Raw genomic sequence first — 17158 nt, 5'->3', positions numbered from 1 at the left:
TTAAACTCCCCCAACTTCTTCCGATCTGGGCCCACAGCCCCGCGTCGCGCAGGCGGGGTATTCAATCCCCAGCTCCCCAGCCCAGCTCCCCTGGGGGTGGGGGGACACACACAGCTCCGGGTACAGCCCCACATCCTCCCCCCAACACATTTGATTTAACTACTTGGTTCTTTATAGGCAGCGGGATGCCGGGGGCTCAGCTCACGCGAGGACAGTGATGACACACGTGTAAAGGAACAGGGTCCTTTGGTTATTTTTTTCTGACTGCAGCAGCGCTCCCCGCCGGGCTTTTTTTCCCGCCATTTGCAGTTTTTCCTCCCTCTGAGCTGACTTCACACCCTGACAGAGAGAAGAAAGCGCCCAACAGAGAGAAGAAAGCGCCCAAGCTCCGCTCGGACAGCCGGCCAGAGCTGCGGGGATCAGCCGGGCCTGGCCGGAGGTGGCCGCTCCGCCTGTCCACCCCTCCCGCCCAGCGACCGCGTCCCCGGGGCGGGGGTGACGCCTCTGGGCACATCCCGAGAGCTCCGGGCGAGTGGTCACGGGCGAGTGAGAGCCCACGGCGGGAGCGGGGGTCGGGGCGGCTCCTCGGGAGCGGCGCCTCCGTCAGCACCGCGGACAGCGCCGGGCACCCCGCGGGGCCAGGACCCCCCCACCGGGCACAGCACAGCCCCGGCAGGGCCAGGACCCCCCCACCGGGCACAGCACAGCCCCGGCAGGGCCAGGACCCCCCCACCAGGCACAGCACAGCCCCCGCGGGGCCAGGACCCCCCCACCGGGCACAGCACAGCCCCCGCGGGGCCCGGACCCCCCCACCGGGCACAGCACAGCCCCGGCAGGGCCAGGACCCCCCCACCGGGCACAGCACAGCCCCGGCAGGGCCAGGACCCCCCCACCGGGCACAGCACAGCCCCCGCGGGGCCCGGACCCCCCCACCGGGCACAGCACAGCCCCCGCGGGGCCAGGACCCCCCCACCGGGCACAGCACAGCCCCGGCAGGGCCAGGACCCCCCCACCGGGCACAGCACAGCCCCCGCGGGGCCAGGACCCCCCCACCGGGCACAGCACAGCCCCGGCAGGGCCAGGACCCCCCCACCGGGCACAGCACAGCCCCGACAAGGCCAGACCCCCCCACCGGGCACAGCACAGCCCCCGCGGGGCCAGGACCCCCCCACCGGGCACAGCACAGCCCCGGCAGGGCCAGGACCCCTCCACCGGGCACAGCACAGCCCCCGCGGGGCCAGGACCCCCCCACCGGGCACAGCACAGCCCCCGCGGGGCCAGACCCCCCCCATCGGACACAGGACACCCCACAGCTGGGAGCTACAGCTCGTCCCACAGCCACGTCCCCATCACAAGTGATGCCAGTGCACCCCCACTGTGGGGAGGCCCCCCCATACCCCAGCACCACTCCACGGCAGGGAAAGCTGTGGACGCGCAGCCAGATGCCTTCACACGCGGGGAGAAGGTGCTCACCCCCCCCGACGCACACGTCTCCTTCAAACCGCCCGCCCCTCCCACCTTGTCCAGCAAATACAATTCTTTATCCCGCTCTCCGGGAGCCACCGAGGTCCACCCGGGCTGCTGCAAACGGCCCCCAGCACCCCCCCGCCTCGGCCTCCCGGGGACCAGCCGCTTCGCCGTGCCGGGGAAGGCTCCCAGCATCCTAGCTGGGCCCAGACTGGCACGCTCAGCCCGCGCTCTGCTAAGCTGCAGGTGCCCCCTCCCAGAGGAACGTTCCCTAGTAAATGCTCCTACTCCGCACTGTGGCAAATCTCCGGGATTGATGCTCCCGCCCTGCCGGTCCCTCACGCAGCACAAGGTGGTTTCGCAGGCTGGGCCTGTGCTCCCGGGTGTTCCTGACCCCCGGCCCGGGTGTAGCTGTAATGGATTGGTGACACTGTTGTATTTATGGGTATTGCAAGAGAGAGAAAAAGGCTACGGGGTGTTCATATGTTCTTGTTCTATTATTTAAGAGAAGCCATTTGAGAGCACGGGAGAAGCAGTGTCTGCTCCCAAAAGGAGGAAAAATAATGGAGGGGAATATTTGCAAAAAGCTCAGTTAAGTAAATATTTTATGCCCAATAATGTTATGGCTTTTGAATGATGCATGCAAGAGTTGAAAGGAGGTGAGGCACAGCGCGAGGCAGCGCACGGCGCATGCTGAGCGTGAGGGGGTCCGGGGGGGCAGAGGAGAACGTGGTGCCCTGGCTGGGGCAGCGCGGCCGGGCAGGGCTGTGCCTCTGCCTGCACTGACCTCCCCGTTTTGCTGCGGAAAAGTCAGAGTCAACCTCGCGGGGAGCCGGTTCTGCTCCAGGTGGGTGATACCCGCTGACTCCCCCACCGGGAGAGGGATTGCCCTGGCCAGGGGAAGGGCGGGCAGGGAGAGGGCAGGGGCTGGTGTCTGAGGGGAGCAGAGCAGGGCCGGCGCTGGGCAGGGAGGTTTCCCTGACCCGAGCATTCTCCTCCTGGCAGGCAGCAGCACAGGGCGAGCATCTGGCACAAGGTAAGCACAGAAAGGAGTAAAATACCATTAAGTGTAATAAGAAATGTACTTAATCAATGAGCTCTGCAGCTGAGGATCAATGGGAGGCAGACACAGCCATTAGCTAAGAAAGCTGAGAAAGAGCCCCGGGCTCTGGTGAGCGGTCGATGCCGGGTTTAAGGGGAGGAAGGGCCCCGGAGCCGCCGGACGGGGCTGACCCCGCTCTGCTCCGCGGCGCTCGGACCCCAGGAGGGAGCAGCAGGAGGAGCCCAGCCCCATGCCCAGCCCCGGGGGCACCACGGACTCTGGACCCGGCACAGCGATAAGGGCATGAGAGGGACGGGGACGGGACTGGAGCCCCTCGTCACCCCCCGGGGACGTCGCTTGGCTGCGGAGAGCAACAGCCAGGGCTTGGCCATGGGCCCTTCCCCGGCGGAGCAGAGGCTGTGGTGAGCTTCAGGTGTCGGTCCTGCTGTGGGACTCCGCCAGGAGGGTGCGGGGGGGGTACGGACACTCTGGGGAGATCACCTGGAGCAGGAGGACACGCAAAGCCCCACTCGCCCCCAGCGCTGCCTCCTCCCGGCTCTTGTCCCTCTACTTGCTCCTCCCCCCAAGCTGGGTTGCTCCCCAAGGGCCACCCCACGGAAGAGGCGCAATCTGGACGGCGAAGAGGTCACCCTCCCAGGAGGGTGCTGCACCAGCCTGGGTAAACAGAGCAGCTGCTTAGTCAGGGCTTGCCCAGGCCCCAACCTTGAGAGATGCCCCAGTGCTCCCCCCGGACCCAGCGCACTTGGAGCCCGTCGGGGCGGTGCCGGCGCCCGGCTGAGTCACCGCGCCCGGGGCTCCCTCCGGAGAGAGTCTTGATTTTCAACCCATGAGCAAATTTAGCGCTGGGGAAGGCAGAGGGCCCCAGGCAGCGAGTGGGCACAACCTCCTGGTCCCGCTGCAGCTGACTCAGCCCCGGGGCCGAGCCCCTGCCACGCTCCTGCCCGCGGCTCCATCCAACACCCAGCGCCTCGCGCCGGCCTGACCCCAGCGCTGAACTGAACTGCTCCGTGCGCCCTTCACGTTTCCAAGGCTGTCGCCCTCAATCCTGACCCCTGCTACTCCCCTTCCTGCCAAAACCTGACGGCCGGAGCCCGCTCAGAGCCAAGCCAGCGGAGAGCAGCAGCACGAATCTCCGTGCCGGGGACTCTTCAGGGACCAGGCACGCAGCGAGTGATGTCTCAAGAGCATTAACAGCCTGGAGTTGTGCTTACGGCAGAGCTTCTGTATGTGCCTGTGAGGAGGAGGAAAGTGGCTGTCCCCTGAGGCACAGGGACCCAGGGGTGGGCTCCCTTCTCCCACCGGGGATGAAATCACCGCCCTGATCCCAGGAGGCTGCTCCTGGACCTCCTGGGGCATGGGGTGGGCTCCACCCCTGCCCATCACTGGTCCCGGGAGCCAGGAGCAGCCCCGCAGGCGTTGACCCCGCGTCTGAGCCGCACCAGACTGATGCGGGAGACGGGCTTAGCGTAAAGAGCAAACCAGGGCTTCTCCAGCTGCTTTGTTCAAACCTCTCCTCGCTCTCCCAGCCGCCTTCTCTCTCCTCCGCTCCCTTCCTTCACCCTCTTTTCGCTGCACATGCAACACCTTAACAGAGCGACTGGGCCACAGAGCAGAGCGACCAGGCGGGACAAGGCGAGCAAAATTAAAACACTGACTTGCTTGCCATCGCCTCTTCCCCTGTGTTATGTCCAAGCGCCCCGTTCCCAGCCAGCAGCGATCCCGCCCTCCAGCACCCCGCGGGCACCGGGGCTCTCCCCGGGGAGCAGAAAGAGCTGCCTGTAAGGGCTCTCAGCTCCGCAGCACCCCGAGACCCCGCAGGCATCCCACCTCTCCTGGGGTGGCTCAGACCTGGGTGTCTGGTGTCCTTCCCTTCCCAGCGCTTCCTCCCTCTGTGCTCAGGCAGAGCAGCACCAAAAAGGCTCCCAGGGGTGTGGGGGGGCTTTTATAAAGTGCTGCCCCCACGCCCCCTCCCTCCAGCCAAGTGGTCTCACCTATGGAGCCCTGCCCAGGCATCGCCGGGTTCCTCAGTCCCATTGCTGAGAGCAGCACCCTGAGGAACTTACTATTTGATTTTCCTTCTAAAAATAAAAAAAGAAGGAAAAACTGCCCAGCCCCTGCCTGACCAAACAGCTCCCCCCCAGCACAGACCCCGGCAGCTGCCCACATACGTTCACACGCTGCGGTTTTGCTCCGGTTTTGCCCACGGGGTGCTCAGCGCATCCTCTTTTCCAAAGGCTGAAGCAGGCTGGGCCCCCGAGCAGCACGTTTCAAACAGAGCAGTGCCGCTGGCCGATGACTCTCTGCGCTCACGATTTCTATTTTCTAGCCCCTTCATCTGTCTGCACTGCGTTAACGGGTACACAAGGGTGGGAAGGACAATCTCGGCCCGAGACACCTTTGCAGGGACCGTCTTCCCCAATTAAATGTCGGGACTGAGAACTCGTGTCCCCGGGGCTCACTGCGTGTCCTCGTCCTCGTGAGCGCTCCCAAGGATGCAGGATCGGGGCCGTCAGCCAGAGGCCCGTGACCCGGCGGGTGCTGAGCAGGGCCACGGTGGCCACAGAGCAGCCACGGCCCCTCGGGCACATCAGCTCCACGCTGGATGAGCCCCTGGGGCGCTCTTAGGGCAAGATCAACCGCATCAGCCTTCACCGGGGATCGAGAGCGTCTCCAGGCAGCGCGGCCAAAGGTGATGGTCTTTATCTGTGCCTCGTGCTTCTCAGATACCAAATATCAAAATGTGCCTTGAGACACTCCTGTTATTAAATATCCCTCCGAGATTAGAGCAGTGCTTCCTCCTCTCCAGCCTCTTCCCTGCCAGCGGAGCCGATGAACACGATAACTTATCGGGACCTTCCCCTGTGCTGTTAGCAACGGCACAGGGACTTATTGACCCACCTCAGAACAACACACTGAATATTTAGGACTATCCTGAGCTTGGTAAGAGATAACATCTTTATCATAGGAGCCCTTTAAACCCTCAGTGCCTGCCAGGCTCCTCTGTCCCTGCTGAAAGGACAATATCAGACCCAGAGCAGCAAACACTGATAACAAAATACTTCCTTGAGCAGTGCTGGGGCTGGCAGAGGGGTTGCCCGGCCAGCAGCCCCCCCCCCCCGCCCCCCCCAGGGCTCTCTGCTGTCCGGACACGGCAGCTGCTGGACTGGACAGACACGACCCCAGCAGAGCGACTGCTCCGCCCCAGCCTGGTCAAACCCCGAGTGCAGGGGCACACCGGTCACACCAGCACAGCACCCAGCCCTGCCCAGTACAGCCCAGCACAGCCCAGTACAGCCCTGCAGAGCCCCACTGTCCAGCAAAGGGATTTCCCCTTGGGCTGCCATCAGACCAACACCCACCCCGTGCCCTCCCTGGCTCGGAGCAGGCTCCTTCCCGCCGTGGACTGTCCTCGTTTGCAAACGAAGCGCCCAAGGCTGCGCTCCCGGCGTGTGTCAGCCGCGAGGTCCCTGGTGGGATCACTCGAACCTCTCGCAGTGTCCTCGCACGATTACCCCGTGTCACACCTGGGAAACACGAGCACAGAGGAAGAAGTGACTGAGATCTGGCTGCACCCTGAGGAATCGGTCCAGACGGGGATGCTCGGGGATGCTCAGGTCTAGAGAGAGGCTGTCAGGGGCCAGGAAGGATGAAGCACGGTGTGAGCATGAGACTCACCTGCCCAGCTGGGGGGAAAATGCCAAGGAATGGCCCCAGACGGTGCTGGGGAAACCAGTGGAGATGGCTCTGCTCAGCCAGCGAGGGGATGGCGGGCAATTAGGAAGCAAAGCACCAAGAAATAAATCTGGAGCCTGAGCAGAGGGAGATCAGCAAAGACACAAAGGTTGAGAGTTCAGACCCCGAGGAACCAAGTCACCCTTGTTACATAAGTCTACAAAAGCCTTAAACTCTGTTTCGCTGAGAAATGAGTCGTCAGCAATGATTAAACCCCAGGGAAGTCATAAAAACAGCAGATATTGATAAAATGGGATGCTGATATGGGGAAGCTCCGCCGTGCACAAGCGGATGAGGGTCACCTGCGGTGAGCAGCAGGCGCTGGGCTGAGGGGACACGGGGCCTTCAGAGCTGGGCTCACCCTCTGCAGCGTCTCTGGGGGCGGCTGGCACGGCCAGGGTCCAGGACAGAGCCTCCTCCCCCAGCACGTACCTCCACAAAGCCACCCTCAAGGACCTTGGGTAAATCCAGGCTCCTTTCTGAGCCTCTGAGCATCCCTCCCGAGGCAGACGAGCAGCCCTGGGAGGGGCGTGAGTTGCCTTTTGAGGCTGAACTGCTGAGCGAAGAGCGGGGCACCCCAAGCCAGGAGCGTGGCAGGGACACGGCCGCGGGCTGCAGGGAGCCAGCACGGGGCGAAGGACGCGCGGGGGGACGGCGCGGTGGGAGGCCGGTGTCCCACGGGCCTCCTGCCACATGAGCAACTCTTCCCCCTCGTCAGTGCTGGAGTAGCACCCGACGCCACTGATGGAGGAGGCAGATCCGGTGTGTGACCCAGGAGGAAATCTAAGCTAATCTACCTCAGCCAGCCAAAAACCAGAGGGGCTCATTCTGATACGAGGTGCTGGCTGAAGCCACGCACCTGATCAGCAACTGCAAGATTAGATAAGGACTGAACTTAGTCCCATCCCTCAGGTATTAATGGGAGCTCTCGGGGCTATTCCAGTTCAAGGGCCTGAAGATGTTCGCTTCACTGGGCTTCCTATTTGCTGCCCTCTCTTTAGCACGCTGCATCCCCGTGCAGCAGGTATCCCACCGCAGCAAAGTCCTCCTGGTGTCCTTCGACGGCTTTCGGTGGAACTACGACCAGGACGTGGACACCCCCAACCTCGACGCTATGGCCGCGGAGGGGGTGAAGGCGCGGTACATGACTCCTGCCTTCATCACCATCACCAGCCCGTGCCACTTCACGCTGCTGACCGGTGAGTCCCCCCCAGTCCCGAGCCCGACGGAGCAATGCGGGGTGCAGGCTGGGGAAGGGCGGATTTAGGGTTTAGGCAGCAGTGAAGGAACCAAATTCCAGCGGCCATCCAGCCTCGGCCGCACGCTACGCTTTAGGACAAAATGTTCTGGAAATACAGTGGGAGACAAGGCAACAGTTGCGGAAGGGGGTAGGACTGAACCGGTGTTTATCAAAGGTAAACAGCACCAGAGGTAGGGACTATGCAGCCGCCCCTGGACCATGGTAGGAATCCACATCCTGGCTGGCGACGCAGACGGGGGGATCGAGGCCCCCTCAGCACGTTCCCCACTGACACGGAGCTGGGTGGTGGGGGGACACGCCGAGGGCAGGGATGGGCCATCCCGAGGGGCCTGGACAGGCTGGAGAGGGGGGACGGGCAAACCCCATGGAGTTCAACAAGGCCAAGGGCAAGGTCCTGCCCACGGGTCAGGGCGATCCCCAGCACAAACCCAGGCTGGGCCAGGAGGGGCTGGAGAGCAGCCCCCAGGAGAAGGACTTGGGGGGGCCGGGGGGTGGAAAACTGCCTGTGAGCCACCAGCGTGCGCTGGCAGCCCAGAAAGGCAACGGTGTGCTGGGCTGCACCCAGAGCAGGGTGGGCACAGGGCCGGGGGGGGATTCTCCCCCTCTGCTCCGCTCTGGGAGACCCCCCTGCAGGGCTGGGTCCAGCTCTGGGGCACCAACAGCAGAAGGACACGGACCTGCTCGAGCGGGGCCAGAGGAGGCCACGGAGATGCTGGGGGGGCTGGAGCCCCCCCTGTGAGGACAGGCTGGGAGAGCTGGGGGGTTCAGCTGGAGGAGAGAAGGCTCCGGGGAGACCTTAGAGCGGCCCCCCAGGGCTGAAAGGGGCTGCAGGAAAGGGGGGGGGGACTCTGGATCAGGGGGTGTAGGGATAGGACGAGGGGTAATGGGTTTAAACTGAGAGAGGGGAGATTCAGATGAGACTGAAGGAAGAAATTCTCCCCTGGGAGGGGGGTGAGGCCCTGGCACAGGTTTCCCAGAGCAGCTGTGGCTGCCCCCTCCCTGGAAGGGTTCAAGGCCAGGCTGGACGGGGCTTTGGGCAACCTGGGCCAGGGGAAGGTGGCCCTGCCCGGGGCTGGGGGTGGCACTGGGTGGGCTTTAAGGTCCCTCCCAACCCAAACCCTCCTGTGATTCCATGATTACACGGAGGTCACCCCAGCAGGGCTCAGCCCTAAGTTCCACTTTAACAACTGGTCAGATCAAATCTTTTGTAGATATTTACTCCTCACACACAGGAGCTGCAGCTCGAGCTGGGAGCGTGTTGGTAGTTACTGGATTTATAGTCTCTATAGGCCACCTGATTTCCTGATGGCACTTCTGCCCACCCAGTCCCGTTCGCAGAGTCCAGGGTCTCCTTTTCTCCTGGTCCTCTCTCGCAGGCTCCAGGAACCCTTTTTGTCTGGGTCTTGAGATATTTCCTTTTCTTTTGTTACAGGATAGCCTGCAGGTAAAGTTTACTTACACTTTCTTACTTACCCAAGTCACAACCCAAAAATTAAAGTACAGTTTATGCAGCCCAAGGCTTCATTTGTTTAGTCACTACTGCTAAGCTCTGGCACAAATTAGTGTCTCACTACCACGTCCTCCCTGTTTTTATTAGCATCCCTGCATCGTCTGCATTATATAGGTGCCGAATATCAACGGCCCCTGATCTGTGCCCAGATTGGAGCACAGCACACGCTGCAACACTGCAAACGCAGATATAATTAGAAAGGCACAAACACAAAATAATATTCCCTTCAATATTCTCCTAATCTGGATTCCCCAGTCAGCGAGAGACAAGGCAAGAGCTGCAGAGAAGGGACAGAACTCAACCTCTATTTATCAAAGGTAAATAGCACCAGCCCAACCCAACAGCCTTCCTTGATAAGATAAATGATTTTTTAGACAACGGAGATGCACTAAATTTAATCTTTCTGGACTTGAGTAATGTATTTGATACAGTGCCACACGGGAAATCATTAGTTAAGATGGAGAAGGCGAAGATTAGTACAAACCCTCTAACGTGGGGAAGTAACGGGCTACGGGGAAGAGGACAGCAGGTGATGCTGAGAGGAGACTGTCAAGCTGGAGGGAGGGCAGCAGGGGAATTCCTGAAGAATCGATTTTGGAGCCAATCTTATTTAAGATTTTAATTAATAACCTTGGCATAAAAGAGTGGAACATGCTAATGAAATCTGCTGATGAGAAAAGGCAGGGAGGCATTGTCAATACAGGGGAGGACGGGGATATCATGCAGAAGTAACTGTGCAGTCTTCAGGACCAGAATAATAAAAATGCCATGAAATGCAATAACAGCAGGTGCAAGTCTTTCGCTCCTAACAGGAATTCCTGCTGCACGCTGACCCCACGGGTCGTGAGCCCCAGGGAAAACGAAAGGCCAAGGCGATCAGTTCACCCCTGGGACGGGGCGACTGCAGGCAGCACCCCCAGGGCTGAGGGTCCCCCGGCTCAGGGTGCGGGCGAGACCCTCCGGGGATCAACCCCCCCCCCCACCACCACCCAGCATCTCAGTCCCTGCCTTGGGAACGCACTTTGTACGGAGCAGGGGGAGGAGAGGGGCAAAGGGGGAGCTGGGATGGGGGACAGGAGGCAGCAGCCCCTCGCTGAGCCCAGCGCAGGGCTGAGACCCCCCGTCCACCCGCAGCCCGGCTCACCCCGGCTCCTCCATCTCTCCCGGCAGGGAGGTACCTGGAGAACCACGGCGTGATTCACAACATGTGGTTCAACACCAGCACGGGCCAGAAGCTGCCCTACCACAGCACGCAAGGCGTGGACAGCTGGTGGGACAACGGCAGCCTGCCCATCTGGATCACGGCTCAGAGACAGGCAAGTGCGGCCGCCCCACGGCCCCTGCGCAGGCGGAACCTGCCTCCAACCAGCCAGGAAAGCTACAGGCAAGCCACGATCTCTAGTGGCCATGAGCTAACAGCCTCGCTGCGAACGGCGGCTAATTAGACCAGAAAAAAAAAGCGCAAAATCCCCAGACACCGGCAGGAATAATTATGATCATTCTGTTAAAAATAGCAAAAAATAATAGATGCGTTTCAGCTTTATTAAGATGTTAATAAAACAGATTCTCCTTTCTCTGTTTAAAGAAACCTCTGCCCGTTCCTCAGGGAGCACCAGGAGCTCAGGGCTTTCAGCTGCTCCACGGCGCAACCCGCGTTTCCGCGGCCTCACCCAGGACTGCGGGCGGCAGCGGCAGGGGCTGGTCCCCCCTTCCCTGGGGGCAGCAGCGAGGCTTTCCCCCATCCCACCAGGCTTTGAGTCTGGCGTTGAGACAGGGCTGGCCCAAGACATGTACCTGTGCCTGTATTTACCTGCCAAGTTGGCCCCGTTGACTTCAGGGCGAGCGCTTATAGGATTGGAGTGAAACACCTGAATGAGTCGGTGGTCCAGAGCCGGAGGGTCCACGCAAGGTACAAACGGGTCAGTGCTCCCAAAGTCACCACGAGTGCTACTAACACAGTGAGAAAACCAATGCGCAGGGAAGGGCAGTGCTTTCAATTAATCACTTTTAATTGGCAATGAGCAAGAAAAACTCATTAGAGGCAGAGAGAGACATTAGGGGGCTGAATGAACTACCCGCACTGGTAGGTGGCTGCACTGGCAGATGGAGAGATGCTGCAGGGCGAGTCCAGGGGAGTTTATGCAATGTCTCCCCTAACAGGGTTTAAAGACGGGCTCGATCTATTTCCCCGGGGGAAGAGCAAAATACCAAGGAGAAGAAGTGAATATGAAGCTGGTGGAGCCCCTCTTGTTCAACTACAGCAACGAAACCAACTGGCGAGAGAACATTGACACGGCCATGGAGTGGTTCACGGTGCACAGCCTCGACTTCATCGCCCTCTACTTCGGCGAGCCGGACTCGGCGGGACACAAGTTCGGCCCCGAATCCACGCAGAGGAAAAACATGATCAAGCAGGTGGACAGAACCATCGGCTACTTGAGGCAGCGCATCCGGGAGAGCGGCCTGGAGTCCACCCTCAGCCTCATCGTCACGTCTGACCACGGCATGGAGACTGTCATAAAGACCAACGAGATTCACATCCGGACGGTGGCGAACTTCACGTTCAAGGACATCCAGTTTGAGCTCTTGGATTATGGACCGAACGGACTACTGGTGCCAAAAGAAGGAAAACTAGAGCATGTATACTCAGTCCTGAAAAATGCCCACCCAAACTTACACGTGTACAAGAAAGCCGACTTCCCGAGGAGATTCCGCTACGCCAACCATTCCCGGATCACCCCGCTCCTGCTGTACAGCGACCCGGGATACGTGATCCACGGGGTAAGATGTGTCCCACTGCCTCTCTCCTCCTGCCCTTCTCCTGGCACCCCAGTACCTACCCACCTTTAGGCCTTCACGTTGGCTGGTCACCCTACAAACAGTTGGAAATTCTTTGTGTAAAGACCTTTTCTGCCGTTCAGACAAAGAAGGGTCCCGTAGTCTTGGAGCAGGACTTGCACAAACACAGAGTATCAGCTGCAGGGTCCCCTCCCGGCCGGGCATCAGGGGAAGGCCCAAGGTCAAGGCCAGCAGGCAGCTTCCCACCGCGAAGCTCCTCAGTACAACAAAATGTGGATGCGCTGACATTTAGGGAGGGAACTTGCAGGACGTCATCGCTTGGGAGCTGCGTCTAGGCAGCCCCCTCCATCTCCTGCAACGTTCAACATCACAGATCCGCTCCAAAAACTCAAAGAAACCGAACAGGTTGTTGAACGCTGCGGCCGCAGAGCGCGGCGGCGCGCGGGAGAGGGGGAGGCCGTGCTGGAGCGGGGGGACGAAGGCTCTGGGCACTCACATCCTCTCCCTCGCTGCCAGAGGTACAAGGTCCAGTTCAACAAAGGGGAGCACGGCTTCGACAACGAGGCCATGGCCATGAAAACCATCTTCCGCGCCGTGGGCCCGGCCTTCCGGCGGGGGCTGCTGGTGGAGCCCTTCGAGAGCGTCCACGTCTACGCCCTCCTCTGCGAGCTGCTGGGCATCACCCCCGAGCCCCACGACGGCGACCTGGCGGTCCTGCGGCCGGTGCTGCGTGAGTCGGGCGGGGGCCGCGCGCCGCCGGTCACCGGGAGCGCGCGCCGGGATTCCCGCGGGAACAGCGACACCTGGCGGCCGCCGCCCGCCCTGCCCGCTCCCCGGCACCGACGGGCACCGACGGGCACCGGCCCCGCGCTGACGGTCCCCACGGACACGGGCATCGCAGCTCCCCCACTGCCCCCCCTCCCCGGTCCCCGCCAACCGGGAAACTTTGTACGTTAAAGGTCCGGGAAACGTCCCCAGAGCAGGTCGGGGGGGAGCAGGGTGGGTGGCCACGGGCGCCCAATTCCCCGCGGGAGCTCCCCGCGGTCGCCAGGACGGGGCCGTGGCTCGCCCGGGCAGGGGGTGACCACCGCGCTCCGCTCGCCGCTGCAGGTTCCCGCGCTCCTGCCCCTCCCGCCACGACGCTGCCGGTGATGCTGGGACTCGCTCTCGTTCTGGGACGCTGGGGAGGAACGTGCTGACCCCCCGTCAGAGGTAACTGGCTCTAAGCACCCCCCAACCCCCCCGCACGCCCCGGTTGTTCACAGCCTCCTGGGGCTCGTCCGCCCAAGACATCCCGCACTGCCCGTTGCCCGCTCGCCGCCGGGCGCAGCGGAGCCTTCGCCCCCTCAGGCCGAGGGACTCCGGATTTTGACTCCCCGATTCAGCACTGACCCCCCCCCGGGGCGTTGGCTGGGCTAGAAAGAAGGGCTGGGCACCCCCCAGCCGCTGCCGAAGCGGCCCCCCCACTCTTTGGCCTCTGGGGGGGGGGGGCTGGGGCCGGGGGGGTGCACCGGGGAGGGGAGTGAAAGTGAACCCTTCATCGCTCGGGGCTCTGCCTGCGCCACGCGGGGCCGCGAGAGAAAAGGCCGGGGGAGCCGGTCGCTGGCCCCACCGAGCGCGTGTGCCCGCGGACCCAGCGATCCTCAGGCTGATTCCCTGGTGCTTCCAGCACGGCACCACCCAGCCGGTATCACCGAATCACCGAAGCATCCAGGCTGGAAAACACCCTGAAGATCGTCTACCCCCATAGGCTGCACGTCCGTGGACGAAGGACGATCCTAACGCCGGCGCCGAGCTCCGGGCAGCTCTGCCAGAAACGGTGAGATGAGGACGGACACGGCCCATGAAAACCACCGGTTCCGCTCTCGGAGAACCCCACCGAGTTCCCAAAACCTCCCCAAATTCCTGAGTCACGCTCCTCCAGGCTGCCGGCGTCCCAGGGGGGAGATGCCCCCCCCAAGCCGGGGGTGCACACTGGGACACCCCGCTGTGGAAGCCGGCGCCGAGGGAGAGCCTGACCTTGAGAAGGTCACCGGGGCTGCGCTGCCCCGACCTCCCCGTCTGCTCAAGGCAGGACGACTCTGACTCGGTCTGGACCAGGGGCAGCTAATACACGTTGAGCATCTAAAGCAATTAAAAGTCTTTGTTCCCAGCGCCGGGAGCCTCCTGTACATGGCGCCGGGCTCTGGCACAAAGCGAACGGCCCCGACGCGCCCAGGAGACGGCGAGGCCCAGCGCGTCTCTGTCGTGGCACCGGGAGAGCCAGCTCTGCTCCGGCAAAGGCCACCAGGGTTCCCAGAGTGTTTCTGGGTGCCCTCAGCACCCTTCTGCTTGTCCTTCTGTCCCTTTTGGCTGTGGACAAAAACGGGAAATACCCACGCACCCCTGAGCCCAAAACCCGCAGGCAGGGTGGCTCCGGCTGCGCTGCTCCACGGAGACTTAACGCGCCTGACCCGGCGCTGGGAGCTCTGGGAGGGGGCGACAACCCTTGATGTGTTTTGGGGAGACAGAGGACGCGGCAGCCACGGGGCCAGGCCCCCCTGCTCAAAGCAGACACCCAGCATCGTCATTCCCCCGCCCAGGGCCACGCAGAGCCTGGGCCGCTTGTCCCAGTCCCTCCCCCAGAGGGGCTGATGCCCCCTGGATGCCAACGGCCCTCGCCCGAAGCCCAGCTCCCCTCCGCAGGGAGCAGCCCAGGCCCCCTCAGCCGGGCTGGGGCTTCGCGGAGAGGCAGAGGACACCCCCCGGGCCCCTCCAGCCGGGCATCAGCGTGGCAGCTGCCCCAGGCCCCATCCCGGAGGCTGAAGTGCCTCTCCCCAGCCCGGTGCCTCATCTCAGGGGCTCGATAAACATCCGTTGCCATAGAGACTTGCTCGTGCTGCTTTCCCCGCATCGGCTTCACCCGGCGAGATGAAACAAGAGACGCACGCTCCGCTCGGAAAAACAGGAAGAAAATGTTTGGCTTGAAACCGTGCTGGGGGTGGGGGTCAGGCCGGCAGCTCGCAGCGCAAACAGCCCGGCGGCAAACAACAGGGGGGCTCCGCGAGGGGAGCGCGGCCAGCCCGCACGCACCGCTGCCAGTAATAATAATCGGGCACAGCAACTTTCCCAGGGATCCTGCCGGCGACCTGGGGACGTTCCGTGCAGGCCAGCACCGCCGTGCCCGTTGCACGGACGGAGGGGCCAGCGCGGCTGGGACCCCAGCGATGCCGGCGGTGGGAGCCCCAGAGCTCCTGACCGGGGCGGGGGCCTCAGGGTGCGGCTGCGGCAGGGACAGAGCGGGATGCTCGTAGCGCTGGTCCCACGCGAGTTCCCAGACCCACACAGGCAACGGAATTTATCGGGACCCACCTCCTGGCGGGAATCCTTACCTACCAGCTGAACTTCGCCTCAGCTGTGAGCGGGGATTTAGCTCCGATTCGACAGGCAGCGCGTTCGGTCAGACAGGGCTCGGTCAGGACAATCTCTCGCGAGGCAGGTGCCGTTCTGCTGAAGAGTGAACCCTGCCCTCCCCCTGCTAGGAAGATTCCCACCGCCCCTGGGACCACACGCTCCCCATCAGACAGCCCCTGGAGCAGCTCGGAGCGCTCAGAGCGGGGGCAAAGAAGAAAGCGAACGTTGAACGGGGCGTTTCTGTAGCGCCCGTACCTCCAGCACAGAGCATCCTCCCAACTCCGCGTCTCTGAGCACGGCAGGAACCGGGAGGATCCCCCTCCCTGGCCGGAGACCCAGCCCTGCCTCTCCATCCTCCCCCCCAGACCCTCTCCCTGTGCCCCCCCTCGAACGTCTCCGCTCGCCCTGGCCCCCCGCCGGGGGTCCCGCTGCAGTACCGGCAGCCGGCGGGCGATGGCTCCCGAGCCGCGCTCACCGCCCCACACACACCCCCCCCCCCCGGGAGACAGCGGCACCGGCGGGGCTGGGGGGGTAGCTCAGGATAAAAACCCATCCAGGAGCACCCCGCTGCTTGTCAAACCGGCGGTGCCCACGGTAACCGGCCGCTCGCCCAGCCCCGGCAGCAGCCCCGGTGTGCTGCCAGGTCCCGGTGTGAGCGGCCTCGGTGACCTCCACGGGGACAAATCCCCGGTGGGTGCTGCCCGGTGATAACTCAGAGCTGAAGAGCTCGGTGGCACCAGCCTGGGACCCACCTCTGGGCGCCGCCGAGGCCGGAGCTTCCAGCACCCAGCACCCAGCATCGCTCCGGCCGCGCCGGGCTGCTCCGGGTGATGCCCTGGAGATGCGCGTCCCTTAAACCTCCGGGTCCCTTCCTCCCCCCGACAGCGCAGCCCCGCAGTGACAAATGCTTCGAAGTCCCAGGCGGGACGGCTGAGGCCGATCCTCCCCCCGTGGGTGCGGGGAGGTTTGACCCCACCGACACGCGGAGCTGCGAGAGCCTAAACCAGCTGCAGGTCGCGGCCCAGGGGCTGTCTCCAGCCCAGCCCCTCCCCGGCAAACCCTGGAATCCACAAGACGCTGCCGAATTTTGCCTGTCCTTCCCCGAGCCTCTCCCAGCCCTTCCGCTGCGTCTTGCACCTCGTACACTTCCCCCGCGTGACATTTCCACCAGGCCTCCACCGGACGAGGCCCTGCCCGGCCTCGCCGGCGAACCCGGCCCCGGGTTGTGCTGGTGGCCGCAGCTGCTGCCCAAGGGCTCGGCCGAGATCCCGGCTCTGCCCAGCGCTGCATCTCCCCCCACCCTCCCGTCCCCATTCATCCCCACCGCCCCCCTCCCCGGGGCTGGGGGTCACACAGCAGGGAGAGCCCCCGCTGTGGTTTGCATCCCAATTTGCTCCGCATTTCCACACCATTTGCCTCCTTTTCTTTTTCCTGTGCTAGAAAGATGCTGCTACCCAGGGGTCCCAACGGCTCCCGGCGGGAACACAGCAACAAACACCCCCGACACCTCCGTCCTTACGTGGACGCAGAGTTTCCAGGAAAACTGCTGCCTCTTGAAATTCCCGTCTGGGGGGTGGCATGTGCCCCTGCAATGCCCAGGCACGACCTGCTCCCGCTCATCCCACCCTGCGAGCCCCGCAGCCCCGGGCCCAAATGATATGCAGATCTCCGGGCTTCAATTGGCCGATGCCTTGAGGAAACAGCCACCATTTGCCCACAACAAACATGGCAGCCGCGGCCCAGTCGCTGCCTGGGCTGGGCCCAGCTTCATCCTTTGACATCAGGAATACGAGGCACCCTTGGCCCCCCCCGGCAAACCCCGTCACTGCTCACCCTGACCCGGGGGAGCCCCGAGCCTGCAGCGCCGGGGGGAAGCGCGGGCACCCCGATAATGCTCCTTTTTTCTGGGGGGTCCAGGCACAAAGACCAAGTG

At 63.0% G+C, this 17158-nt stretch overlaps 1 protein-coding gene across 1 annotated transcript; it reads left to right on the top strand.

Annotated features, from left to right (window-relative positions):
* Positions 1 to 7220: 7220 nt before the first annotated feature.
* Positions 7221 to 16882, top strand: ENPP7 (ectonucleotide pyrophosphatase/phosphodiesterase 7). Its single transcript, XM_074922411.1, has 7 exons — positions 7221 to 7461; positions 10204 to 10349; positions 11194 to 11814; positions 12349 to 12562; positions 12943 to 13024; positions 13502 to 13651; positions 16666 to 16882. The coding sequence occupies exons 1-7, from the start codon at positions 7221 to 7223 to the stop codon at positions 16880 to 16882; spliced, it is 1671 nt and encodes a 556-aa protein (XP_074778512.1).
* The last annotated feature ends 276 nt before the right edge of the window (positions 16883 to 17158 follow it).

This window comes from Athene noctua, chromosome 18, assembly GCF_965140245.1.
Source record: "Athene noctua chromosome 18, bAthNoc1.hap1.1, whole genome shotgun sequence".
In the NCBI taxonomy this organism is placed as follows: Eukaryota; Metazoa; Chordata; class Aves; order Strigiformes; family Strigidae; genus Athene; species Athene noctua.
Note: the sequence above shows the minus strand (reverse complement) of the source record. Positions and strands in the feature narration are given on the sequence as shown.